Here is a 27,602-nt window from a genome sequence, read left to right as displayed (position 1 = left end):
TGTCTGCTTTCTTTTGACCTTTCATTGCTGTGTACGTTTTCTGCGGGACTATTTTAGTCTGCCATACACTGTTTTCAGCTGGGTTATTAGATTGATCTACTGTATCCTCTTTGCCATGTCACACTTACTTTTCACCACTGCATATTTCTTTCACAAGTGTATCATGTACCCTATTAATGCTTTGCATGCATTTTATTGGTGTTTTTAACTTGTGACTCTAATAAAAAAAAAAAAAAACATATATTTTTGTTGTTGGTGCTCTCTATTTTTTGGGATCAATTGGACTTGATGGGACTCAATAGGAGTAAATTGTGCAATCCAGCCACCTCGTTTGTTATTGGCATCCCATCCAGAGTTGGCGGCCACAACCAGAATGGAGTGGGTCAAGGATCTCTGCTGGTGAGATGGTAGTACCCCTTTAAGTCAGCATCCCTATTCCCCCAAGAGGGCCCCAATTATTCATGTAAAACATAGCATTTATTACACTAGTGTAATAGACCTTTGCTGAAAAAATAACTTTAAACGCGACATCTTTCCAGATAATGAGAATGTCTCATTAGTCGGCTAAAATAATTGTTCTTCATTAAATTTAACCTGTTGAACAAACCTTTGGGTTAAAAACAAGTTTTCATCACCTAAAATATTTTGTATGAGCACCTTAAAAAGCCATACTCAACAATAATTAACACTATGTCTCTCCTCTTTTTAAGTCAAATATCTTAAAGGGGTACTCCGCCCCTAGATATCTTATCCCCTATCCAAAAGATAAGGGATAAGATGTCGGATCACAGACGCCACGCCCAATCCCTTAGACTTGAGGGGGCGGGGCCGCGATGTCACAAGCCTCCGACCCCTGCATCGCCAGTCATCAGGCATGGAGCAAAGTTTACTCTGTGCACCAGATGACAGGGGGTGCTGCAGGAGAGATCGCGGGGGTTCCCAGCGATCAGACATCTAATCCACTATCCTTTGGATAGGGGATAAGATGTCTAGGGGTGGAGTACCCCTTTAAAGGGGCATTCCAGTGATACAAACATATCCCTCATAGAAAGGATAGGGAATAAGTGCCTGATCGAGGGGGGGTCCAAAATCTCTGCCGAATGGACTAGTGAGCTGGCAGGTGCTCCATTCATTCTCTATAGAATCTCCAAAGATGGCCGAGTACAGCATTTGGCAATCTCTAGAGGTTCCATGGAGAATGAATAAAGTGGCTGGGTGCATGTGCCGATCCACACTTTCATTCAGTTAGGTCCCTATTCTTGCCATTGTGGTGGGTCACCACGATAAGACACTTATCCCCTATTCTGTGGATAAAGGATAAGTTCTATTGCTGAAATAGCCCTTTCAGACACACAGTCACATTAGACAAAAGTTGACCAAACACACTGATTTCAACAATACCGTTTAACCATCCAATTTGTATGGGGCCTTCTGACTCCCTCAACAGGATTGGGCTTGTTGCCAGAACCATATGCCAATGGCTGAGCGTTCATGTAAATGAGGTGTGAGATAGATAGCTGCCGGCTAAGAGAATGTTCAGAAGACAGCTACTAAAAGAAGGGTATGTGCACCTACAGCAGTGCCTCAATTGTTTAAAGTGTTCCTGTCATTAGAAAAAACTTTTCATATAATGTAGATAATACTATTATATGTATATTTGTAATATACATTGGTTAACAAATGTGTATTTTTTGGGTAAAAAAATTGTTGTCCCTGCAGCTACTGCCTGTGTGTCTGTGTGCGGAGACCAAATACAGGAAGTGAGGGCAGGAGAAGCAGGCTCTGTGCAGGCTCCTGGCTTAACAATCATCCTGCTGTGTGAGGCCTGCTTGTCCTCAGAGTACAGAGCCCCACTTGCCCTCAGTGTACAAAGCCCTGCTTGTCCTCACTGCACAAAACCCTGCTTGTCCTCAGTGTACAGAGCCCTGCTTGTCCTCAGTGTACAGAGCCCTGCTTGTCCTCAGTGTACAGAGCCCTGCTTGTCCTCAGTGTACAGAGCCCTGCTTGTCCTCAGTGTACAGAGCCCTGCTTGTCCTCAGTGTACAGAGCCCTGCTTGTCCTCAGTGTACAGAGCCCTGCTTGTCCTCAGTGTACAGAGCCCTGCTTGTCCTCAGTGTACAGAGCCCTGCTTGTCCTCAGTGTACAGAGCCCTGCTTGTCCTCAGTGTACAGGGCCCTACTTGTCCTCAGTGTACAGAGCCTTGCTTGTCCTCACTGCACAAAACCCTGCTTGTCCTCAGTGTACAGAGCCCTGCTTGTCCTCAGTGTACAAAGCCGTTCATGTGAATGAGGTGTGAGATAGATAGCTGCCGGCTAAGAGAATGTTCAGAAGACAGCTACTAAAAGAAGTGTATGTGCACCTACAGCGTGTTTTTTTTCAGGGTTTTATGTCTGATTTACCTTGATTCAGTGAAAAATTTCCACCCTGTTCCTTTTACAGGGTCCCTCGTGTTCTGAGGTTTCCTATGACAGGTAAGGAGTTCACTCTGATCCATTTCTTCCATTTGTTTCTCCTCTATTTTATGTTTCAGCATCTCAAAGTGCTTCTTCTCTTCACTGCTTGACCAATCGCCTGAGAGATCCATGCTGGACCTCAATTCTTTCAGATTCAGTTTCTCAACAGGGGGTAATTCTTTTGGAAGGAAACATTGAAGTGTTGTCTTACTTTAATGATAATAATAAGATACAAAGAATCACAGCGTGTACGGGTCAATGCCAAGTACAATGCATGGCTGTGTCAGCAACTCATGACTTATTGTTCACATATCTCAGAAATTTACTATGAATCCAAGTAGTACAAATCCATATTGGAACACCCATAGACTGCAAAAGGATACATTATACAGTCATGGCCGTAAATGTTGGCACCCTTGAATTTTTTCTAGAAAATGAAGCGTTTCTCACAGAAAAGGATTGCAGTAACACATGTTTTGCTATACACATGTTTATTCCCTTTGTTTGTATTGGAACTCAACCAAAAAAGGGAGGAAAAAAAGCAAATTGGACATAATGTCACCAAACTCCAAAAATGGGCTGGACAAAATTATTGGCACCCTTTCAAAATTGTGTAAAAATAAGATTGTTTCAAGCATGTGATGCTCCTTTAAACTCACCTGGGGCAAGTAACAGGTGTGGGAAATATAAAAATCACATTTGTGAAGTATACAGGAGTAAACAGAGATTTTTTTTCAGTGAATGCTGTACCGTGGATCTAAGAGGGTAGTTGTTTCTCTTTGACAATACTACCAGCCAATGTAGCAAGTCTATAGGCCAGGCAATGTAGACTGGGTAAAAGGTATACAAATTAGCTTCCCTACATAAGGAAGAAAGCCTATTGGAGGCAGCTATCCTGTAAGTCCATGTCTGACTCATAAAAGAGCCTTGAAACATGACTAAGGATTATCAGCCTAAAAAGAGATATCTCTAAAACAAAGAGTAGACAGCAGTCCGTGGTCCTACATGTGGTCCTACAGTGTGTCTCCAGTTGCTGCAAAACTAAAACTCTTAGCATGCCCAGACAGCTGGAGGTATACTGTTAGGAAGAAACTGCCATTGGAGACTATTGCATGCAATCTTTTAATTGCAGACACTGATCAATGCTGTGCTAAGGCTTGCCTACATAATTGGAGTGCCGATCTGACGGGAAGGAGAAAGGTAGGGACCCTTCGCCCAGCCAGCTAAATGGGACCCGCAATTTACTCCGCTCCACTGAGCTACCAGCACTTGATTTTGAACATTTTAGACGCCTTCATAAAGTTTGATTGTGAAGTGTAAAGAGTTAATGGCGGACATCACCCTGATCGGTAATGTCTAGCATTAGTAAGTATGAAGCAAGCTCAGCTCCTGAGCTTGAGTCATAGATCTGCCACAAGGCTGCACCGTATATAAATATATACGGCTGCCAGTCGTGGAAGGGTTAAGTCACCTCCTCCCAGCCCTAGGCACTGCTGGGAGGGGTAACAGGGAGACGCACGCTGGAGGGGCCCGGCCCCCATCAGAACCAGGCTCAGCTTCAATGTTTCACCTGTTTGTCAGCTCCCGTGTTTCACCTGATTGTCGGATCCTCTGCAGTGCGACCTGGCTCCTCAAGCGTACGGCTCACTCTTACTACTTACAGCATTGCGTACGTAATAACAACATTTTGCGAAGGGTGGAATCGACATACCGCAAAATACAAAAATTGTGATGTGATTGTGATATATCGTGCAGCCCTAACATGGACCATAGGGACTCCATCTATGTGTACAGGATCCAAGTATGTAGCTTTGCCATGTGCATGAACACTAAGGCTGTATTCATTCATGCCATATGTTCTTGTCATTTTTACAAAGAAGCATGAAAAACCATATTCAAGTGCATCTGTCATCAACTTATGATGGAGGCAATAACTGTGCGTGCCGTGCTTGAGGAAGAGAACAGAACCTTCCGGAGGCCCAAGTAATGAAGGGTTCCTGCTATGTAATCATAGGGGACCTGTTCTACAGGCATATAACTAAATATGTATACTTATACCACAAAGCTGAGTCACCTTACCTGACACAATGGATTCAGGATCCTCCTCCTTTTTAAAGCTACGTAGAAAAGATAATATGGATGCAAGACCTTTGTAAACAATTTCTTCTGGTGGAAACTCAAGAGGACAATGTCTTAGATTCAAGGCTTTAAGTGTAGACAAGTCACCTGCAAATGAAAAAGAAATAGGATTTAACGGGGATTCAAATCCTGGAATCTGAATGTACAAACTTTAAAGGAGTACTCCGGGTTAGGAAAATGTATCCCCTGCCCTAAGGATAGGTAATAAGTCTCAGATTGCGGGGGTCCAATTGCTGGGACGCCCCACAATCTCCCATACAGTGCCCAGCTCTCCTCATGAATGGAGGCATATCAACAACCGATAAAGCAGCCTCTGACATGGTCCCTCCATGTGAGATGTATGGAGGGGGGCGACCCAGGCCCACTTGAATCTGTCTTACCCATTTGACTGACAGCCACAAAATATAGAGGAGATGGGCACCCTCGGATTTGGAGCCTTATCTGCATAATAACATAAAGGCACTGGAAAGGACTGTGGCGAAAAGAAAAATATGCCTGGAACTTTGATGATTAGTTTTTTTTAGCCATGTACTTATTTAAAGGGGTAATCCAAAGGATAGGGGATAAGATGTCTCACCGCGGGGGTCCTGTACCACCCGGAATCTTGCATTCACCACCCACCTGTTTGAGCTGCACACCAGGGTTCCAGCTCGCAAACAGCCGGGTGGTGACCACGGGGCTGGAGTATTGTGATGTCACGGCTGTCACGCCCCCTCTCATAGACTTGCATAGCGGGGGCGGGGTGATGTCACACGGGGGCGGAATCGTGACGTCACGATACTCCGGCCCCGTGGTCGCCACCCGGCTGTTTGTGAGCTGGGCGGCGGGCCCCCTGCGGTAAGACATCTTATCCCCTATCCTTTGGATAGGGGATAAGATGTCTCAGGGCCGGAGTACCCCTTTAAACTCAATTATTCTTGCTGTCAGGTCTGCTTTAAATTTGGTATCCCTGTTTCCCTACCCAATTCTAAAAATATTACCCTAAAAAGATAGTTTAAAGGGGTACTCTGCTGCTCAGCCGGAGTCGGCATAGCTCCGCCCCTTCATGATGTCATGCCACCCCCCCTCAATGCAAGTCTATGGGAGGAGGCGTGTCACGCCCCCTCTCATAGACTTGCAATTAGGGGGCGGGGTATGACATCATGGGGGCGGGGCTATGACATCACAAGCTCCTGGCACCGGCTCCAGCATTTGTTCCAAATGCTGAGCAGCGGAGTACACCTTTAAATAAATAAAAAAATAAAAAGGTAAACTCTACTGCTCCTAAACTCTGACCCTTGCCCTGCCTTGTAACCTACTTGGTAGTATAACTGTACTTATGACCAGCAAAGCTGCTGAATCCCCCCTGAAGGGGTTAAAGTATATTTCTTTCCATAAACCAGTTTTCATAATGCAACAAAGAAACAAAAAACTATATTATATTGTCACAGTATGAAGTACATTTGGGCAACTGTGTATATACACAAAGTTCTGCACGGGGAAATACAATTGCCAGAATGCATTAGCAAACATTCATGCTCAGCAGCACAGAAAATGGCTGCAATTAATCTTAACTGTTACGACGTATGGAAAACGGGGGAACCATAGCCATCAGCGTCACGTCTCCGCAAATGGAACTGGCAAAACTCTATTAATGGTTTTATTGAAATTTAAATGACTTTAGAAGGATTAAAAAACCCAAAATACTGATGTTAATACAGAATGTGCAAGCTGCTTACCAACACTTACCAGGCAGTAACACCGCAGCACCCCAGAGGCTGATGTGCGGTACTGGATATTGGGGGGGTTCAAGAACAAGAAGCACAATATCTATAATCATTTTCTATGGGAACATGTTTAGTTGCTTTTCTGAATTTGGAAGGGAAATATACCAAATTAATATGTAGTTTAGTTAATTTCTTCTAACTTTTCGACTAATGTCTACTGAATTTTAATGGTACTAAAATGTAGCAGAGAATTCCAATGAGGGATGGATCGAGTTCCTATTATCACCAAAATTTGTATCTACTGGGACATGATCGGACTCCTATCATAGAGTAACAACAGAAGTTACAGATGTGCTAGCTGTTCATGACCCTTAAAGGGGTACTCCACTGGCCAGCGCTAGGAACATTTAGTTACGAACGCTGTGTGCGTGCTGTGGGGGTCGATCACGCCCCCTTGTCATGCCCCGCCCCTCAATGCAAGTCTATGGGAGGGGGCGTGGCAGCAGCCACGCCCCCTCCCAAAGACTTGCATTGAGGGGCGGGGTGTGGCATCACAAGGGGGCATGGCCGACCCCTGCATCACGCACACAGCGTTCGGAACTAAATGTTCTGAACGCTGGCCAGTGGAGTACCCCTTTAACCCCTACAGGACCCATGACGTAACGGTACGTCCCGACACCCTGGGTCTTAAGGACCAGGGACGTACATTTACGTCATTGGCAGTTCTAGTCCCCGCCGTGCGCCGGGCGGGGATCGGAGTGGGATGCCTGCTGAAATCATTCAGCAGGCATCCCGTGCAAATGCCCAGGGGGGTCATCACACTTGCGATTTGCGCGATTCCGGGTCATTACGGGTCTATAGTGACCCGGTGACCCGGAATATAAGGGGGATCGTGGGTGTCTAAGACACCCAGGATCCCCCTGATGCGATAGGAGTGAGGTGGCAGGGTTGCCACCCCTCCTATGCCTGCTATTGGTGGTCTAGACGCGGGGGGGTTTACTTTAGTTTTCCCCGTCCTGCCCACCCACAATAGATCCACTTACCGATCCGGGCGGGTGACGGAGGCTGCGGGCGAAGGAGATCGGCGGGTGGCGATGACGTGCGGCTGGATCCGACTAAAGCCGGTGAGTTGCCTAGCAACATCTGGAGGGTACAGTTTGAGACCATTATACAGTGGTCTCTAACTGTAGCCCTCCAGATGTTGCAAAACTACAACTCCCAGCATGCCTAGACAGCTGTTTGGGCATGCTGGAATATGTAGTTTTGCAACAGCTGGAGGGCTACAGTTTGAGACCACTATATAGTGGTCCCTAAACTGTAGCCCTCCAGATCTTGCAAAACTACAACTCCTAGCATGCTCAAACAACTGTTTGCTGTCAGGGCATGCTGGGAATTGTAGTTTTGCAACAGCTGGAGGACCCCAGTTTGGAGATCAATTTGCAGTGTTCTCTAAAACTGTAGCCCTCCAGATGTTGCAAAACTGCAAATCCCAGCATGTCCAAACAGCAATCAGCTGTCTCGGCATGCTGGGAGTTGCAGTTGGGTACCTCCAGCTATTGCATAACTACAGCTCCCAGCATGCCCTTCGGCGATCAGTACATGCTTGGAGTTGTAGTTTTGCAACAGCTGGAGGCACACTGGTTAGAAAATACTGAGTTAGGTAACAGAACCTAACTGAAGGTTTTCCAACCAGTGTGTCTCCAGCTGTTGCAAAAGTACAACTCCCAGCATGCACGGTCTGTCAGTACATGCTGGGAGTTGTAGTTTTGAAACAGCTGGAGGTTTGCCCCCCCCATGTGAACGTACAGGGTACATTCACACGGGCAGGCTTACAGTAAGTTTCCTGCTTCAAGTTTGGGCTGCGGCAAATTTTTCGTAACACGTCAGTGTGAATGTACCCTAAAAACACTACACTACCACATAATAAAGGGTAAAACACTACATATACACCCCCTTACACTGTCCCCCCCAATAAAAATGAAAAACGTATTGTATGGCAGTGTTTCCAAAATGGAGCCTCCAGCTGTTGCAAAACAACAACTCCCAGCATTTCCGGACAGCCACTGACTGTCCAGGCATGCTGTGAATTTAGCAATAGCTGGAGGCACGCTGTTTGGGAATCACTGGCGTAGAATATCCCTATGTCCACCCCTATGCAATCCCTAATTTAGTTCTCAAATGCGCATGGCGCTCTCTCACTTCGGAGCCCTGTCGTATTTCAAGGAAACAGTTTAGGGCTACATATGTGGTGTCTCCGTACTCGGGAGAAATTGCACTACAAATTTTGGGGGGCTTTTTCTCCTTTTACCCCTTATGAAAAGGAAAAGTTGGGGCTACACCAGCTTGTTAGTGTAAAAAAATTAAACATTTTACACTAACATGCTGGTGTTGCCCTTTACTTTTTATTTTCACAAGCGTTAAAAGGAAAAAAAGACCCCCAAAATTTGTAACGCAATTTCTTCAGAGTACGGAAATACCCCATATGTGGGCGTAAAATGCTCTGCGGGCGCACAACAAGGCTCAGGAGTGAGAGCGCACTATGTACATTTGAGGTCTAAATTGGTGATTTGCACAGGAGTGGCTGATTTTACAGCGGTTCTGACATAAACACAAAAAAATAAATGCCCACATGTGATCCCATTTTGGAAACTACACCCCTCATGTAATGTAATAAGGGGTACAGTGAGCATTTACGCCCCACAGGTGTCTGACAGATTTTTGGAACAGTGGTCCGTGAAAATGAAAAAATTTATTTTTCATTTGCACAGCCCACTGTTCCAAAGATCTGTCAAACGCCAGTGGGGTGTAAATACTCAATGCACCCCTTATTAAATTCTGTGAGGGGTGTAGTTTCCAAAATAGGGTCACATGTGGGGGGTTCCACTGTTCTGGCACCACGGGGGGGCTTTGTAAACGCACATGGCCCCTGACTTCCATTCCCAAATGTTTTTTCCCAAAAGCTCAATGGCGCTCCTTCTCTTCTGAGCATTGTAGTGCGCCAGCAGAGCCCTTGACATCCACACATGGGGTATTTCCATACTCAGAAGAGATGGGGTTACAAATTTTGGGGGAAATTTTTTTAATTTTTTTTCACATATGCAAAAGTCGTGAAACCCCTGTGGGGTATTAAGGCTCGCTTTATTCCTTGTTATGTTCCTAAAGGGGTCTAGTTTCCAAAATGGTATGCCATGTGTTTTTTTTTTTTTTGCTGTTCTGGCACCATAGGGGCTTCCTAAATGTGACATGCCCCCGAGCAAAATTTGCTCTCAAAAAGCCAAATATGACCCCTTCTCTTCTGAGCATTGTAGTTCGCCCGTAGTGTACTTCAGGTCAACTTATGGGGTACCTCCATACTCCGAAGAGATGGGGTTACAAATTTGGGAGGGGTCTTTTCTGCTATTAACCCTTGCAAAAATGTGAAATTTGGGGGGAACACACACATTTTAGTGAAATTTTTTTTTTTTTTTTACATATGCAAAAGTCGTGAAACACCTGTGGAGTATTAAGGCTCACTTAATTCCTTGTTACGTTCCTCAAGGGGTCTAGTTTCCAAAATGGTATGGCATGTGTTTTTTTTTTTTGTTGTTCTGGCACCATAGGGGCTTCCTAAATGCTACATGCCCCCCAAAAACCATTTCAGAAAAACGTACTCTCCAAAATCCCCTTGTCGCTCCTTCGCTTCTGAGCCCTCTACTGCGCCCGCCGAACAATTTACATAGACATATGAGGTATGTGCTTACTCAAGAGAAATTGGGCTACAAATATAAGTATAAATTTTCTCCTTTTACCCCTTGTAAAAATTTGGTCTACAAGAACATGCGAGTGTAAAAAATGAAGATTGTGAATTTTCTCTTTCACTTTGCTGCTATTCCTGTGAAACACCTAAAGGGTTAAAACGCTGACTGAATGTCATTTTGAATACTTTGGGGGGTGCAGTTTTTATAATGGGGTCATTTGTGAGGTATTTCTAATATGAAGACCCTTCAAATCCACTTCAAACCTGAACTGGTCCCTGAAAAATAGTGAGTTTGAAAATTTTGAGAAAAATTGGAAAATTGCTGCTGAACTTTGAAGCCCTCTGGTGTCTTCCAAAAGTAAAAACATGTCAACTTTATGATGCAAACATAAAGTAGACATATTGTATATGTGAATCAAACATTTTTTTATTCGTAATATCCATTTTCCTTACAAGCAGAGAGTTTCAAAGTTAGAAAAATGCAAAATTTTAAAAATTTTCATCAAATTTGGAGATTTTTCACCAAGAAAGGATGCAAGTTACTATAAAATTTTACCACTATGTTAAAGTAGAATATGTCACGAAAAAACAATCTCGGAATCAGAATGATAACTAAAAGCATTCCAGAGTTATTAATGTTTAAAGTGACAGTGGTCAGATGTGCAAAAAACGCTCTGGTCCTAAGGTGTAAAATGGCCTGGTCCTTAAGGGGTTAAAGGGGTACTCCGGTGGAAAACTCTTTTTTTTTTTTTTTTAAATCAACTGGTGCCAGAAAGTTAAACAGATTTGTAAATTACTTCTATTAGAAAATCTTAATCCTTCCAGTACTTATTAGCTGCTGAATACTACAGAGGAAATTCTTTACTTTTTGGAACACAGAGCTCTCTGCTGACATCTCTGTCCATAATAAGAACTGTCCAGAGTAGGAGAAAATCCCCATAGCAAACATATGCTGCTCTGGACAGTTCCTAAAATGGACAGAGATGTCAGCAGAGAGCACTGTGTTCCAAAAAGAAAATAATTTCCTCTGTAGTATTCAGAGGCTAATAAGTACTGGAAGGATTAAGATTTTTTAATAGAAGTAATTTACAAATCTGTTTAACTTTCTGGCACCAGTTTTCCACGGGAGTACCCCTTTAATGCCTGAAGAGTCCTTACCAACCCCCCCTACCTCAAGTTACAACTAAGGCTATGTTCACACTGATATCATGGCCTCCAGGAAATACAGTCTATCCTTATCCCAACTGGCCACCAGAGAATGTATCGTAAGCTTATCCTATGTGTAAACAATGCATTTGAAAAGTCATTAGACCCTTTTACTTTTGTCACCTTTATGTTTTTTTGCCACACAGTACCCCATAATAACAAAAAATAAAAATAAAATAGAATGAAAGAAATCTTTGCTAATCTATTGAAAAGGAAAAAAGTATAATTTAGACCCTTTACTCAGGACTTGTTGAAGCCTCTTTGGCAGTGATTCCAGCCTCCACTCTTCTTGGGGATGAGGACACAAGGCTTACACCTGGATTTGGGGATTTTCTGCCATTCTTCTCTGCAGATCCTCTAAGGCTCTGTCAGGTTGGATGGGACCATAGGTGGAAGCCATTTTCAGGTTTCTCCAGAGACGTTCAACTGGGTTAATGTCAGGGCTCTGGCTGGTCCACTCAAGGACATTCATAGAGTTGCCTCTAAGCCGCTCCTGTATTGTCTTGGCGGTGTACTTAGGGCCATTCGGGGAAATTTATCAAAACCTGGGCAGAAGAAAACTTGCCTAGTTGCCCATAGCAACCAATCAGATCAGGAAGGCCTGTGAAAAATGAAACAAGCAATCTGATTGGTTGCTATGGGCAACTGGACAACTTTTCCTCTGGACAGGTGTCACGATGCCGGCTAGCAGGTAGTGGATCCTCTGTGCCAGAGAGGGATTGGCGAGGACCGCGCTAGTGGACCGGTTCTAAGTCACTACTGGTTTTCACCAGAGCCCGCCGCAAAGCGGGATGGTCTTGCTGCGGCGGTAGTGACCAGGTCGTATCCACTAGCAACGGCTCACCTCTCTGGCTGCTGATGATAGGCGAGGTACAAGGGAGTAGACAGAAGCAAGGTCGGACGTAGCAGAAGGTCGGGGGCAGGCGGCAAGGTTCGTAGTCAGGGTGGATAGCAGAAGTTCTGGTACACAGGCTTTAGACACACAAAACGCTTTCACTAGGCACAAGGGCAACAAGATCCGGCAAGGGAATGCATGGGAGGAGGTTAGATATAGTCAGGGACCAGGTGGAAGCCAATTAAGCTAATTGGGCCAGGCACCAATCATTGGTGCACTGGCCCTTTAAGTCTCAGGGAGCTGGCGCGCGCACGCCCTAGAGAGCGGAGCCGCGCGCGCCAGCACATGACAGCAGGGGACGGGAACGGGTAAGTGACCTGGGATGCGATTCGCGAGCGGGCGCGTCCCGCTGTGCGAATCGCATCCCCAACGGCCATGACAGTGCAGCGCTCCCGGTCAGCGGGACCGACCGGGGAGCTGCAGGGAGAAAGACGCCGTGAGCGCTCCGGGGAGGAGCGGGGACCCGGAGCGCTAGGCGTAACAGTACCCCCCCCCTTAGGTCTCCCCTTTTTTTTGTCCGGTGACTGCCTCCCCTGGGATGAGGACACCGGGAAGGAATGGGTGGTTTCCTCAATGGCAGGCAGTACAGCAGGAGTAGGAATGGGGAGGGAGGGCAGAGGGTGAAGCTTGGCACGGGGCAGGGAGACACAAGGACGGGAGCCATGAGGGGACACAGAGGCTTGCCTGAAGGGACTGGGAGGGGGGGAGAGGCATTTTCTGTGGCAGGCAGAGTCCCTAACGACCTTAGGGGGACCGGATACAGGGGGAACCACAGGGTCACGGCAGGGAGTACTGGGAACCGGTTTAAGGCAGTCCTTGGAACAAGAGGGACCCCAACTCTTGATCTCCCCAGTGGACCAGTCCAGGGTTGGGGAATGGTGTAGAAGCCAGGGTAGTCCAAGGAGAATTTCGGAAGTGCAATTGGGAAGGACCAAAAATTCAATTTTCTCGTGATGAGGTCCGATGCACATTAGGAGGGGCTCCGTGCGGTAACGCACGGTGCAATCCAACCTGGCTCCGTTGACCGCGGAAATGTGGAGTGGCTTGACAAGACGGGTCACCGGAATGCGGAATTTATTCACCAAGGACTCCCGAATAAAATTCCCAGAAGCACCAGAGTCCAGGCAGGCCACGGCTGAGAGGGAAGAGCTGGCTGAAGTAGAAATTCGTACAGGCACCGTGAGACGTGGAGAAGCCGACTTAGCATCAAGAGACGCCACACCCACGAGAGCTGGGTGCGAGCGTGCGTTTCCCAGACGTGGAGGACGGATAGGGCAATCCACCAAAAAATGTTCGGTACTGGCACAGTACAGACAAAGATTCTCTTCCTTACGGCGATTCCTCTCTTCCAGGGTCAGGTGAGACCGATCCACTTGCATGGCTTCCTCGGCGGGAGGCCTAGGCGCAGATTGCAGTGGAGACTGTGGGAGAGGTGTCCAGAGATCTAAGTCTTTTTCCTGGCGGAGCTCTTGATGTCTCTCAGAAAAACGCATGTCAATGCGAGTGGCTAGATGAATGAGTTCATGCAGGTTAGCAGGAGTTTCTCGTGCGGCCAGAACATCTTTAATGTTGCTGGATAGGCCTTTTTTAAAGGTCGCGCAGAGGGCCTCATTATTCCAGGATAGTTCAGAAGCAAGAGTACGGAATTGTATGGCGTACTCGCCAACGGAAGAATTACCCTGGACCAGGTTCAGCAGGGCAGTCTCAGCAGAAGAGGCTCGGGCAGGTTCCTCAAAGACACTTCGAATTTCCGAGAAGAAGGAGTGTACAGAGGCAGTGACGGGGTCATTGCGGTCCCAGAGCGGTGTGGCCCATGACAGAGCTTTTCCAGACAGAAGGCTGACTACGAAAGCCACCTTAGACCTTTCAGTAGGAAACTGGTCCGACATCATCTCCATGTGCAGGGAACATTGCGAAAGGAAGCCACGGCAAAACTTAGAGTCCCCATTAAATTTGTCCGGCAAGGACAGGCGGAGGCTAGGAGTGGCCACTCGCTGCGGAAGGGGTGCAGGAGCTGGCGGAGGAGATGATTGCTGCTGAAGTTGCGACTGAAGTTGGTGCACAATGGTGGACATTTCCGACAGCTGGTGGGTTAGATGGGCGATCTGTCGGGATTGCTGGGCGACCACCGTGGTGATATCAGAGATATAAGGCAGAGGGACCTCAGCGGGATCCATGGCCGGATCTACTGTCACGATGCCGGCTAGCAGGTAGTGGATCCTCTGTGCCAGAGAGGGATTGGCGAGGACCGCGCTAGTGGACCGGTTCTAAGTCACTACTGGTTTTCACCAGAGCCCGCCGCAAAGCGGGATGGTCTTGCTGCGGCGGTAGTGACCAGGTCGTATCCACTAGCAACGGCTCACCTCTCTGGCTGCTGATGATAGGCGAGGTACAAGGGAGTAGACAGAAGCAAGGTCGGACGTAGCAGAAGGTCGGGGGCAGGCGGCAAGGTTCGTAGTCAGGGTGGATAGCAGAAGTTCTGGTACACAGGCTTTAGACACACAAAACGCTTTCACTAGGCACAAGGGCAACAAGATCCGGCAAGGGAGTGCATGGGAGGAGGTTAGATATAGTCAGGGACCAGGTGGAAGCCAATTAAGCTAATTGGGCCAGGCACCAATCATTGGTGCACTGGCCCTTTAAGTCTCAGGGAGCTGGCGCGCGCGCGCCCTAGAGAGCGGAGCCGCGCGCGCCAGCACATGACAGCAGGGGACGGGAACGGGTAAGTGACCTGGGATGCGATTCGCGAGCGGGCGCGTCCCGCTGTGCGAATCGCATCCCCAACGGCCATGACAGTGCAGCGCTCCCGGTCAGCGGGACCGACCGGGGAGCTGCAGGGAGAAAGACGCCGTGAGCGCTCCGGGGAGGAGCGGGGACCCGGAGCGCTAGGCGTAACAACAGGTTTTGATAAATCTCCCCCATTATCTTGTTGGAATGTGAACCTTTAGCTCAGTCTGAGGTTGAGAGTTCTCGAGATTGATTTTATTAAGAATATCTCTGTACTTTGCTCCATTCTGCTTTTCCCCAACCCTGAACAGTCTCCATGTCCCAGTTGCTGAAAAACACCCCCACAGCATGATGCTGCCCCCACCATGCTTCGCTGTAGTTATGGTATTGGGCAAGTGATGGACGGGCCTGGTTTCCTCCAGATGTAATACTTAGAGTTGAGGCCAAAAACTTCAATCTTGGGTTTCCTCAGACCAGAGGATCTTGTTTCTCACAGTCTGAGAGTCCTTTAGGGGCCTTTTTTTGCAAACTCCAGGCAGTTTTCATGTGTCATTTCCTGAGGAGAAGCTTATTTCTGGCCACTCTACAATAACGCCCAGATTAGTAGAGGCTGCAGTGATAGTTGACCAAGAAGACTTTTCCATCTACACCCATAATCTTTGAATCCGGGGGTCCCTCCGCTGGGGACCCCCGCAATCTCTCATGCAGCACCCACCAGTCTCAGCTACATGGAGCTCTGGAGGCTCCGTGTCTGAAGCCTCACGACCACGGCATGCATTGAGGGGGCAGGGCGTGACGTCACAAGGGGGCGGAGTCATGATGTCACGATACTCCGTCCCCGTGGTCGTGAAGCTTCAGACACGGAAGCCCAGCAGCGGGACCCCCACGATCAGACATCTCATCCCCTATCCTTTGCATAGGGGATAAGATGTCTTAGGGCTGGAGTACCCCTTTAACATGACTTATAATTGTGCCAGAATAAATTGGTGCCAGAAAGTTCTACAGATTTGTAAACTACTTCTATCATAACATCTTAATCCTTCAAGTACTTATCAGCTGCTGTATACTACAGAGGAAGTTCTTTTCTTTTTAAATTTCCTTTCTGTCTGACCACAGTGCTCTCTGCTGACACCTCTGTCCATGTCAGGAACTGTCCAGAGCAGGTTTGCTATGGGGATTTGCTCCAGCTTTGGACAGTTCCTGACATGGACAGAGGTGTCAGCAGAGAGCAATGTGGTCAGACTGGAAAGAACCCCAGAAAGAAATACAACTTCCTCTGTATCATACAGCAGCTGATAAGTATTAAGTATTGGAAGGATTAAGTTTTTTTTTTTTTATATCAGTAATTTACAAGTCTGTTTAGCTTTCTGGCACCAGTTGATTTGAAATTTTTCTTTTCCCACCGGAGTACCCCCTTAACCCATTAAGGACCAGGCCCATTTTGGCCTTAAAGGGGTATTCCAGTGGAATATTTTTTTTTAATCAACTGGTGCCAGAAAGTTAAACAGATTTGTAAATTACTTCTATTTAAAAATCTTAATCCTTCCAGTACTTATCAGCTGCTGTATGCTCCACGGGAAGTTCTTTTATTTTGGAATTTCTTTTCTGTCTGACCACAGTGCTCTCTGCTGACACCTGATACCCGTATCAGGAACTGTCCAGAGCAGGAGAAAATCCTCATAGCAAACCTATGCTACTCTGGACAGTTCCTGACATGAACAGAGGTGTCAGCAGAGGGCACTGTGATCAGACAGAAAAGAAATTCAAAAAGAAAAGAACTTCCTCGGGAACATACAGCAGCTGATAAGTACTGGAAGGATTAGGATTTTTAAATAGAAGTAATTTACAAATCTGTTTAACTTTCTGGCACCAGTTGATTTAAAGAACATTTTTTTTCCACTGGAGGACCAGGTCAATTTTATTTTTGGATTTTTGTTTTTTCCTCCTCGTCTTCTAAAAATCATAACTCTTATATTTCCATCCACAGACCCATATGAGGGCTTGTTTTTTGCATCACCAATTTTACATTGTAATGACATCGATTATTTTACCATAAAATGTACGGCGCAACAAAAAATTATTATTTATGTGGGAAAATTGAAAAGAAACCGCAATTTTACAAATTTTGGAAGTTTTTTTTTTCATGCTGTACACTTTACTGTAAAAATGACATGTTTTCTTTATTTTGTTGGTCAATATGATTAAAATGATACCCATGTTATATGCTTTTCTATATAATTGTACTAAAAGTAATATCAGGAAGTATACTGAGAGAGTAGTGGATGCATGGAATAGCCTTCCTGCAGAAGTGGTCGCTGCAAATACAGTGAAGGAGTTTAAACATGCATGGGATAAGCATAAGGCTATCCTTCATATAAGATAGGGCCTGGGACTATTCATAGTATTCAGATTATTGGGCAGACTAGATGGGCAAAATGGTTCTTATCTGCCGACATATTCTATGTTTCTTTGTTTCTACTGTTTTAAAAAAAATCTCAAACTATTTTAACAAAATTAGTATGTTTGAAATTGCCCACCTATATTTTGACCACCTATAACTTTCTCATTCTTCCATATATGGGGCGGTATGAGGGCTAATTTTTTGCGTCATGATCTGTAGTTTTTATCGGTACCACTTTTGCTTATATTTTACCTTTTATACATTTTTTATAATTTTTTTTTGGAATAAAATGTGACAAAAAAGTAGACTTGCACGCATGCGGCGATACCAAATGGGTTTATAAATGATTTTTTAACGCTTTTTGGGGGGGGGGGGTAAAATGGGAAAGACGGATGATGTACATTTTTATTGGGGAAGAAGATTTTTCACTTATTGTTCCTTTTTATTTATTTTGTAAAATTTTTTTACTTTTTTTTTTTTTACACTTTAATAGTCCCCATAGGGGACTATTTATAGCAATTACTTGATTGCTAATACTGTTCAGTGCTATGCATAGGGAATAGCACTGATCAGTATTATCGGCTATCTTCTGCTCTGGTCTGCTCGATGTCAGACCAGAGCAGAAGACCCCTGGATACTGACAGAGGCAGGTGAGTGGACCTCTTGACATTATGGAGGATCAGATCCCCGCGGCAACGCTGGAGGCGACCCGATCATCCATTTAAAGTACCACACTGCCGCAGATGCCGTGATCTGTATTGATCATGGCATCTGAGGGGTCAATGGTGGACATCCGCACAATCGCGGATGTCGCCATTACCGGCGGGTCACTGGCTGCTGATTGCAGCTGGACCCTGCCGTGCATGACGCGAGCACGGGTCTGGTGCTTGCGGTCATGGCGGAACGTAAACGTACGTCATGGTGCGTTAAGTACCATCGTACCATGAGGTACATTTATGTCCATTGTCGTTAAGGGGTTAATGGCTGATAAGCTGGTACCTCATCTTTTGCTAAGGGTGCGTTCACACCAAGTTCTTTCTGTCCGATTAATGTATACATTTTATACTTTAGGTAAATACTTCGAATTTAATGGATGCTAAAATGGATGCTGCTGTATGCCATACAGCATAATCCGTTTCCCAATTACTTACAATAAAAGAAAAAAAAAGCGTAACATATTCCTTTTATTGGTGTACAAAATTGCGTAGTTTACTATGGTTTTACATACAGCAAAATGAATTGTACTGTAACAAAAACAGTAAAATAGAGACAAAAACAAAGTTTGAACCCTGCCTTAGGGTACACTTACATGCAGCGCTAGCAGCCATTGCCAACACTGGTTTTCCGATAGCTGCAGGACATACCTGTACTTGCCTTCATTTCAAGTGGCAAGTCAAGGTGCTGCTCAGCCATCATCTATATAGCAGACACTAGCTGCTAGCTCTGCATATAAGAGCACAGTTAAAGGGGTACTCCACCGCTAGATATTTTATTCCCTCTCCAAAGGATAGGGGATAAGATGTCTGATCGCGCAGGGGGGTGGGGTGGTCTGTTATTGGGGGGGGGGGGGAGGTTCCCGACCCCCCCACGATCTCTGGGTCGGCACAGCGGCGTTCTGAACACAGGAGCTTGGAGCTTCCGTGTGTGTGTGACGTCCCACCATGCCCCCTCTATTCATGTCTATGGGAGGGGTCGTCACGTCTCCTCCCATAGACATGAATGGAGGGGGCATGTCGGCCGTGGTCGCGCGTTATCCGGCACGGATGTCTGGGGTGCCATGCCAGAGATCGCAGGTGGTCCCAGCGGCCAGACCCTCATGATCACACATCTTATCCCCTTACCCATTAAGGGTATGTCCGTGCGAGATTCCATCTCAATATTCCGCATGTGCTGCTGCAGCAGAGTCCCATTGATTTCAATGGGATTCTGCTGCATTGTTCACACGATGTAATTTCCGTGGCAGATGTTTCTGCTGCAGAAATTGCGATTCCGGCATCCGTAGAAAGAATAGACATGTCTATTCTTTCTGTGCATTTTGCTCGGAAATGCACTGCCGTCTATGAGACAGCACATTTCTAAGTGGACCTAGTGCCCACCAGACCTAGTGACTTTCAAATGTGCGGAATGTCCGCCCTGGAAAGCATTCCACGCATTTTCCTAGCATGTGAACATGCCCTTAGTGTCAGGAAGCTGTCAACAAACTGTGATCTATATTTCCAGCTCACCTAGTTGGGTTGTGTAAAGAGTTAACAATAACCTGTGCTAAAATATGCAAATTATTAATCAGGAACTCAGCAATTAAATCATTTTTCTATTGCAATCAAATCAGCATCACAATCAATAACACCTGATGAAGTATTGCGCTACAATGATTACGAGAAATCTCTCTCATCTTCTCCATCTCCGAAGAACAGATCCTGATAAATTAACCTCCCGGATAAAAATAGGTCATTTAGGAAAAGTATAGAAAATACCGGAGTATTGTAATAATATTTCATCATCTGGTTCCATTAGTGCCCCATCTTATTAAGCGGGAACATATCATCCAGCATTGTGTGTTTCGGTACAATAGTAGATAAGTGCCCTTACAAGCGGTAAAACAAATCCTACTATCATGTAGTGTCTGGACTATTTATCTGACTACACAATGGAAATCTCTTTAAAGGGGTACTCCGGCGCTAAGACATTTTATCCCCTATCTAAAGGATAGGGGATAAGATGCCTGATCCCGGGGGTCCTGCCGCTGGGGACCCCCGTGATGTTGCACGCAGCACCCAGTTATAATCAGTCCCCGGAGCATGTTTGCTCCGGGTCTGATTACTGACGATCATGGGGGCAGGAGCATTGTGATGTCACGGCCCCGCCCCCGTGTGACGTCACGCTCCATCCCCTCAATGCAAGCCTAAGGGGACTTTTAGGGGGAATCATTAGATTCCTCATACAGATCAATGTGGTTTCATAGAACCACATTGATCTGTGTGCTCTGCGCTCGATTGATAAAGCCTGGTCCTGCCAGGCTTTATCATTCACAGCGCAGCAGTGGGCATAGGATGTGATGTAAGCCCTCCGGCGATCCATCCCTCTGGACCACCAGGGATGGTTTAAATGTCCCTTTAGACACTGCTGTCAATTTTGACAGCGGCGATCTAAATGGTTAATAGCCGGCCACGGCAATCGTTGCATGTCGGCTGTTAACGCCGGCCCCCAGCTACAGGAATCAGCTGGGGGCCGGACAGTATGGCACGGGCTCCCGACTCGACAACGGTTGCCGTCTCAGGACGAGTCGGCTCGTCCATAGACGGCAACCGGTTAAAGGGGAACTCCGCTGCCCCAGCGTTCGGAACATTTTGTTCCTAACGGTTGGAGCGGGCAACGGGAGTCGTGACGTCACGGCCACGTCCCTGGTGATGTCACGCCACGCCCCCTCAATGCAAGTCACGCCACGCCCCCTACCATAGGCTTCATTGAGGGGGAGTGGCGTGACATCACCAGGGGCGGTCATGATGTCACGAACATCGGATGCTGCAGCTGGGACCCCCCGCGATCAGACATATTATCCCCTAACCTTTGGATAGGGGATGAGATGTCTAGGGGCGGAGTACCCCTTTAAGGGTAGGGTCAAATGTACTGTATTTTGCTGCATATTAGCCGCTTTGTATTTTCCTATGTCAACGGGTAGCAAAATACGGAGCTGATTTTGCTACCCATTATCTTCAATGGGTAGAAGACCCAGCAGCTAATACATCACGTGTGACCCTAAGACTGAACAAAGATGAGACGTTAGGAAATTTCACTACTTACAGAAGCGGATACTATATTAACCCCTTAACAGTCGCATTAACCCCTTAAGGACGCAGCCAATTTTCCTTTTTGTGGTTTCATTTTTTCCTCTTCACCTTCTAAGAGACATAAAACTCTTCTATTTTTCCATCTACAGAGCCATATGAGGACATTTTTTTTGCAGGACCAATTGTGTTTTGAAATGATACCATCAAGTGTACAGCGAAAGTAAAAACATTATCATTTGTTGGGTTAAATGCAATTGTGCGACTTCAGGAGGGAATTCGTTTTCGAACAGTGCAGTTTACGTGAAAAATTTGATTACAACCATATCCTTATATACATAGCTTTTGTATTATTTTACTACTTTAATGGGCACTGTCATTAAAAGTATTTTTTAAAATTGCACACATAGGGCCTCATTTACTAAGGCTAGGTTTCCACTTGGTTTTTTTTCTGGCAGTTTTTGGCTATCTGCTACTGCAGTTTTTGAGCCAAAGCCAGAAATGTATTCAAAAGGAATAGGAAAAATAAAGGAAGGACTTACACTTCTCCTCCCTTATGGATCCACTTCAGAATTTGGCTCAAAAACTGCATTGGCAGTTTTCCAAAAACTGCCATAAAAAAAAACAAATCCTAGACTAAGAGAGTCGGGTTTTTACTAGTGTGAAATGTTGTTTCAGACTTGTAGGATTCCTCTCTATTTACTATGGGGAAAAGTCAGGAACATTTTCTGACCAGCATTTTCTAGGTGGAAATGTCCAGCCATTTATTCACAGGATTTTCTGTGAATTCAACAGTAAATAGGTCCGGTTGTGAAACCACACCCCCTTTTGGTCCGGCCACATCCCCTTTGCAACATACCACGCCCCTTTTTCAGCTTTTTACAGTGCAATGTCGGGTGTGCCGTATTTTCTGGCACACACTGTCTCAGACATGTTGCAGACACTCTGCACCAAAATAAGCCAACAAAAAGCGGTCGGTTTAAGCTTAGTAAATGAGGCCCAATTAAAATATCCCTAATGCACTTTGTTTAAAATCTTTTTACGTTTTATGGGTTAAATTTGTGTTTGAAAACATGGCCACTAGGTGGCTCCCCCATATGTAGACTGCATTTTCCTCCCTCGCTCGGACAGACTTTGGACTTCTGCTGGCCGGGCAGAAGTCCAAACTCCGGAAATTCAGTCTACAGTTAGATTCAGTCCAGCTTGCTCTCTGCCTGTATATGAAATAGGCGAGAGCAAGCTCCTTGCACAGGCACGCAGCATGCCCAATTTGCATTACCCCGACCCCACTCACCGCCTCCCCCTCCAGAGATACGGAGCCTGCAGCCTGCCGTGCTGGGCGCTGACTCATCTATGCGTGCTCCCGAGGCGGAGCGCAGCATAGATGAGGAAGATCGGACGTGAGCAACACCACCACAACGCCCCCTTCCTTGCTCACAGACGGCACCAGAGCTGAGCAGACTGACAAAAAAAAAGGCGGGATTAAGATCTGCATGAGTTAGGGAGAGCTGTAGAAGTGATTTAGGGAAAGATTAGCTTATGAAAGGTACTCTTTAAAAATAAATAAATAAATACATAAGTAAATTTAAAAAAGTTTTAGTTTATACAAAATAAATATGCATCCTGACACCTATAACTTTTTATTTTTCTGTCTACAGGGCTGTTTGGGGGCTCTTTTTGCACGATGATCTGTAGTTTATATTGGTACCATTTTGGTATAGATGCAAGTTTTTTTCTGATATATGATGTGACAAAAAAAAATAAAATCAACAATTCACGAGTGTTTTTCTGTTTTTTGTGTACACCATTCACCGTGCAGAACAATATCATAGTGTCATTCGCAAGGCTGAAAGAGCAGAATAAATGAGACATGTCTTTGAAAAGCAAACATCAAAAGTTGTAGAATAAACAGAATTCTAAACAAAGGATCAGAGTCCAGTCAACAGGTAAAAGTACAAAGGCAATAAAAACATTGGCAATTAAGAAATCCAGCCGGAATCCGACACTGCCACACATACACACACACACTTTTTGTACACTTTTTTTTTTTTTTTTATGGAAAAAGAAGGGTGATTTGATTTTTTTTTATTTGGAATGAGCTTTTTTTATATTTTTTTTAACTTTTTTTTTAATAACTAAACTTTTTAACTGCCCCAGTGGACTTTTATAAGCAATCATTATAAGCTATGCAATTGCTCAGCATTTATCAGTCTGATCGGTGTTCTGCTTGAGGCAGTCTCTATTACTAGATTGCCTTGTGTCAAGCACAGAGGCATTCAGAAAGCCTCCTGCTACCATGGAAACTGATCGGCATCCTGACAGATGCTGCTCCTGCCACTGATCTTCTTAAATGCCAATCACAGCATTTAAGAGTGAATGACCAACATCAGCGTCATCACTGATGTTTGCCGTTAACAGTGTGTGTTGACTGCTAATGGGCACAGCGATGGCCATCAGCCTGAGCAGCTTGGGCTGAACTGTGAGGGGGTTGAAGAAGATCTCCAGCCAAATGAAATTACCTTTATATAGCTGCACAATGTACAAGTGTAATCTTTGCTGAGCACATACCCTGTTTCTCTCAGCTTTTCCTCCAGGTAGGAAGTCCAGTAGTTCTAAATGTAGACCACATGTCACTTTGCAACATCGCACTCCCTTCTCAGCTCTCAGAGAGCCAAGAGCGCTTCAGTGTGCAGTGTGTGATTGTCCCTGATTGGCTGAGGCACACACACTTTCCTCATCTATATTCACTGCTTCTCCTACCATGTGTGCATTTTCAAAGGATATTTATGGGGACTATAGGGGTCCAATTTTTAAACAAATCAGCTAAGATGCCTTGTGATGTCATGGTGAGCATATGTATACAACTTAGTAAAGTTTTTATTTTTACCCCTTTTGGCTGGATATTTCCTTTAAGGTTTTAATTTACTTAACGGTTCTCTTAATTTACAAATGAGTTAATGAAATATAATTTACTATGACTCATAATCCAGATTAGATTATAATCTTGCAACCATACTGCACGGATCCATTATCATCTGAGCTGTCTGGCTTGTATAGTAGCTGTGACGTCTCATCACACTATCTGAAAATGGAGCTCCCTCCCTGCTCCCACCTTCCCTGTCTGTTAAATGGGCACTCTCATTAAAACTAATTTTTGCTATTGCACTTTTTATGGTAAATAAAAAATCTTTCTAAGGTACTTTGTTTAAAAAAAAGTTTTCTATGTTTTATTTGTGTTTAAAAAATCTGCCACTAGGGCTCTCCCTACTTTTCCAGAGCACATTTCCCTCCATCTCTTGCACAGACTTTGGGCTGCTGCTTGCCTGGCTGAAGACCAAAAGCAGGAAATGCTGAGGGGGGTATGTGCAGCCTTATCCAATCATAGCTCATCTCACACACTGAACTGCTCTGGGCTGTGTGTAGTAGAGTGAGGGAGGACGTACTCCCCTGTATGGCTTAAGATGATGTCATGCCTGCTGAGGATTTCCCTTCCCAGTCTGTGAATCTGACTGAGCAGAAAATACAGAGCAATATCAAGGTAGAACACAAAAAATAAAAATAAAATAAAGGCAGGGGCGGTTTATCATGATGGGCGCAGAGAACTGGGAGGATAATAAAATTTTACAAGATCATGAGAGATACTCTTTAAGGACAAGACCAGTGATGTCCAGAGAGGAGCTCATGTTACTGTTCATTAGATTTTAAGGCAACAGAAAACATTTCTTAATTAAGACAGCAGTGAGCCTGCTATGATTAAAAATTACTGTGACTGAGAAAGGATTCCTGCTGTCTTAAAAATCTAATGGGAAGTAATATGAGCTCCCCTCTTCACATCAATGGTCTGGTCCTAAATAGACATGGGTGGGGTCGGGGGCTCTGTGTGACATGACATCACAGCTACAAGGCAGAGAGCAGAGCTGATATGGACAGATCTGTGCAGTATGGCAATAACATTATATTAGTAAGTTGCTTTATAATACGATCCATACACAGGTTATTTGTTTTGCTGGACAAACCCTTTAACATATATATTGTTTTAATATAGGAGTTTATAAGCGACCAACTGCTAACAGATGTCTGATGAATGGAATCTGATAAGTGTGTGCGTTTTTTCATCTTTTATGCATCAAACATCTCAAGATATATAGGATTTAGAGACAAAGTCAGACACATCTCTACCTTGAAGTAATTCTACTGTGTATATTCTGTCTAAAGCAATAAATCCCCAAAACACTTACCTAGCGCTATAGGAAGCATTTTTATTGGATTTCCTTCAAGAAGAAGATATTGCAATTGCCTAAGGGAAAAGTAAAGACAGTTTACATCGGTTACAATTTGTTTACAATCAAATTTGCTCCAAATTTCCCCACAAAAATTGAATAATCAGAATCCAAATTAATTAGGAATCATTTTGGGCTAATAGGGTTCCTGCTTCTGTACACTTGGCACTAAGGAACATATTTTATGCCTCACTGCTCAGGTAATTTTCGCTGGGCTGGGCACATATGAACAGTATCCTTTGCCACTTACACTCACTTCCTTTCCTGAGTTGAGCACAGAGCGGATGTTAAAAAACATTATGGGGGAGATTTATCAAAACCTGTCCAGAAGAAAAGTTACTGAGTTGCCCATAGCAACCAATCAGATCACTTCTTTCATTTTTGAAAAAGCCTCTGAAAAATTTAAGAAGCAATCTGATTGGTTGCTATGGACAACTCAGCGACTTTTCCTCTGGACAGGTTTTGATAAATCTCCCCCTGTATGTCTTGCTCTGCAGTGTACAGGATCAGTCCCTGCTCCTGTACGAATCCAAATTGGCCACTGAATGAAATGGCTGATTTCTCCTGAAATGAATTCCAGTAGATTTATCCATCTCTGATAACAGTGTATAATGTATTTCCCCCTTTCCAAACTTCATAGGAAACCTGTTTTTTTCTCGCATAGAACACACACTCACCACCAGTATTACTGCAGTGTCATATGTTTTATTCTAGATCAGCTGCATCTATACAGCTTATTACTGCAGCTGGGTCGAAGAACCAGAAAATGACAAGCTTTATGGTGTAGAAAGAGTGTCAGACGGTCCTGAATTCTTGTGAATTACATAAATGTAGGTGCACTACTGTGTTAGAGGTAAACAATGACATTGGCTAACCCTCAAACTGATGTTAAAATTGAGACATTAGCCAGTATATCCTTATATGAAGGACATACCTGAGCCCACACACCAACGCCAAGGTTTCTCAAGTGGCACGGGACCTAACACTAAATCTACCTGTGCCGTATGGGCAATACCAATTGCCAGTGGACAATTACAGCTGCATTAGGTCTGACTCACAGCCTGCTCCCAGTAACCTCCAGTGTGGCTGGGCACACATACAAAGGGAGGAGGGAGGCAGACTATAAGCCCCACCCAAGTTGGCTGATGTGTTGCCGGCCTCACAGGTGAACCTTAATGCTGCCTAGAAAGTGATCAAGGTGCATTAAATGTGGAGTTTATACACCTCCAAGTATAAGATTTAAAAAACAAGAAGAAAAAACGTGAGAGCACTTTTTTTCTTCTTGTTATTTGAATTACAGGATAACATCATCACCTGTCAAATCCCTCCTTAAAGCTCTCCACCCAGCTCCACCCTCCTTGTTCCTCTGTATGTCTATTTATTAACAGAGTGCTGCTAAACATGGAAGGTCTGTCCTCTCTAAGAACCCAGGAAAGCAGTGATATAGCAGGTGAGTCCATACAATGATCACATGCAGAGTTATACTCCTCAGTTGACTCATACTGCCAATCTCTATCTGCTGTCAGATCCTTCCTTACAGCTCTCCACTCATCTCCACCTATTATAGATGAGGGTGGAGACTATTATAGATGAGGGTGGGTGGAGACTATTATAGATGAGGGTGGGTGGAGACTATTATAGATGAGGGTGGGTGGAGACTATTATAGATGAGGGTGGAGACTATTATAGATGAGGGTGGGTGGAGACTATTATAGATGAGGGTGGGTGGAGACTATTATAGATGAGGGTGGGTGGAGACTATTATAGATGAGGGTGGGTGGAGACTATTATAGATGAGGGTGGGTGGAGACTATTATAGATGAGGGTGGGTGGAGACTATTATAGATGAGGGTGGAGACTATTATAGATAAGGGTGGGTGGAGACTATTATAGATGAGGGTGGAGACTATTATAGATGAGGGTGGGTGGAAACTATTATAGATGAGGGTGGGTGGAAACTATTATAGATGAGGGTGGGTGGAGACTATTATAGATGAGGGTGGAGACTATTATAGATGAGGGTGGGTGGAGACTATTATAGATGAGGGTGGGTGGAGACTATTATAGATGAGGGTGGGTGGAGACTATTATAGATGAGGGTGGGTGGAGACTATTATACAGGGGGGGCATTTCTATGGATACACCTTAATAAAATGGGAATGGTTCTCTTTTTTACAGATTTGTAAATTACTTCTATTAAAAAACAATCTTAATCCTTCCTGTACTTATCAGCTACTGTATGATCCAGAGGAAGTTCTTTTCTTTTTGAATTTT

At 44.9% G+C, this 27,602-nt stretch overlaps 1 protein-coding gene across 4 annotated transcripts in view; it reads right to left on the bottom strand.

Annotated features, from left to right (window-relative positions):
* The window catches only part of LRRC27 (leucine rich repeat containing 27), an 87,436-nt gene that overhangs the window by 46,372 nt on the left and 13,462 nt on the right, over positions 1-27,602 (bottom strand). For all 4 annotated transcript variants that reach the window (XR_008846212.1, XM_056529849.1, XM_056529850.1 and 1 more), the window contains exons 4-6: positions 25,287-25,345; positions 4,533-4,679; positions 2,400-2,631 (exon numbers count right to left, since the gene is read on the bottom strand). Coding sequence is in view for 3 of the 4 variants with exons in the window: in XM_056529849.1 (XP_056385824.1) it covers positions 2,400-2,631; positions 4,533-4,679; positions 25,287-25,345 (438 nt within the window). In the remaining variant the exon portion in view is untranslated. The remainder of the gene's footprint in view (positions 1-2,399; positions 2,632-4,532; positions 4,680-25,286; positions 25,346-27,602) is intronic.

This window comes from Hyla sarda, chromosome 7 (genome assembly GCF_029499605.1).
Source record: "Hyla sarda isolate aHylSar1 chromosome 7, aHylSar1.hap1, whole genome shotgun sequence".
NCBI lineage: Eukaryota > Metazoa > Chordata > Amphibia > Anura > Hylidae > Hyla > Hyla sarda.
This window is presented reverse-complemented; position numbering and strand designations above follow the sequence as displayed.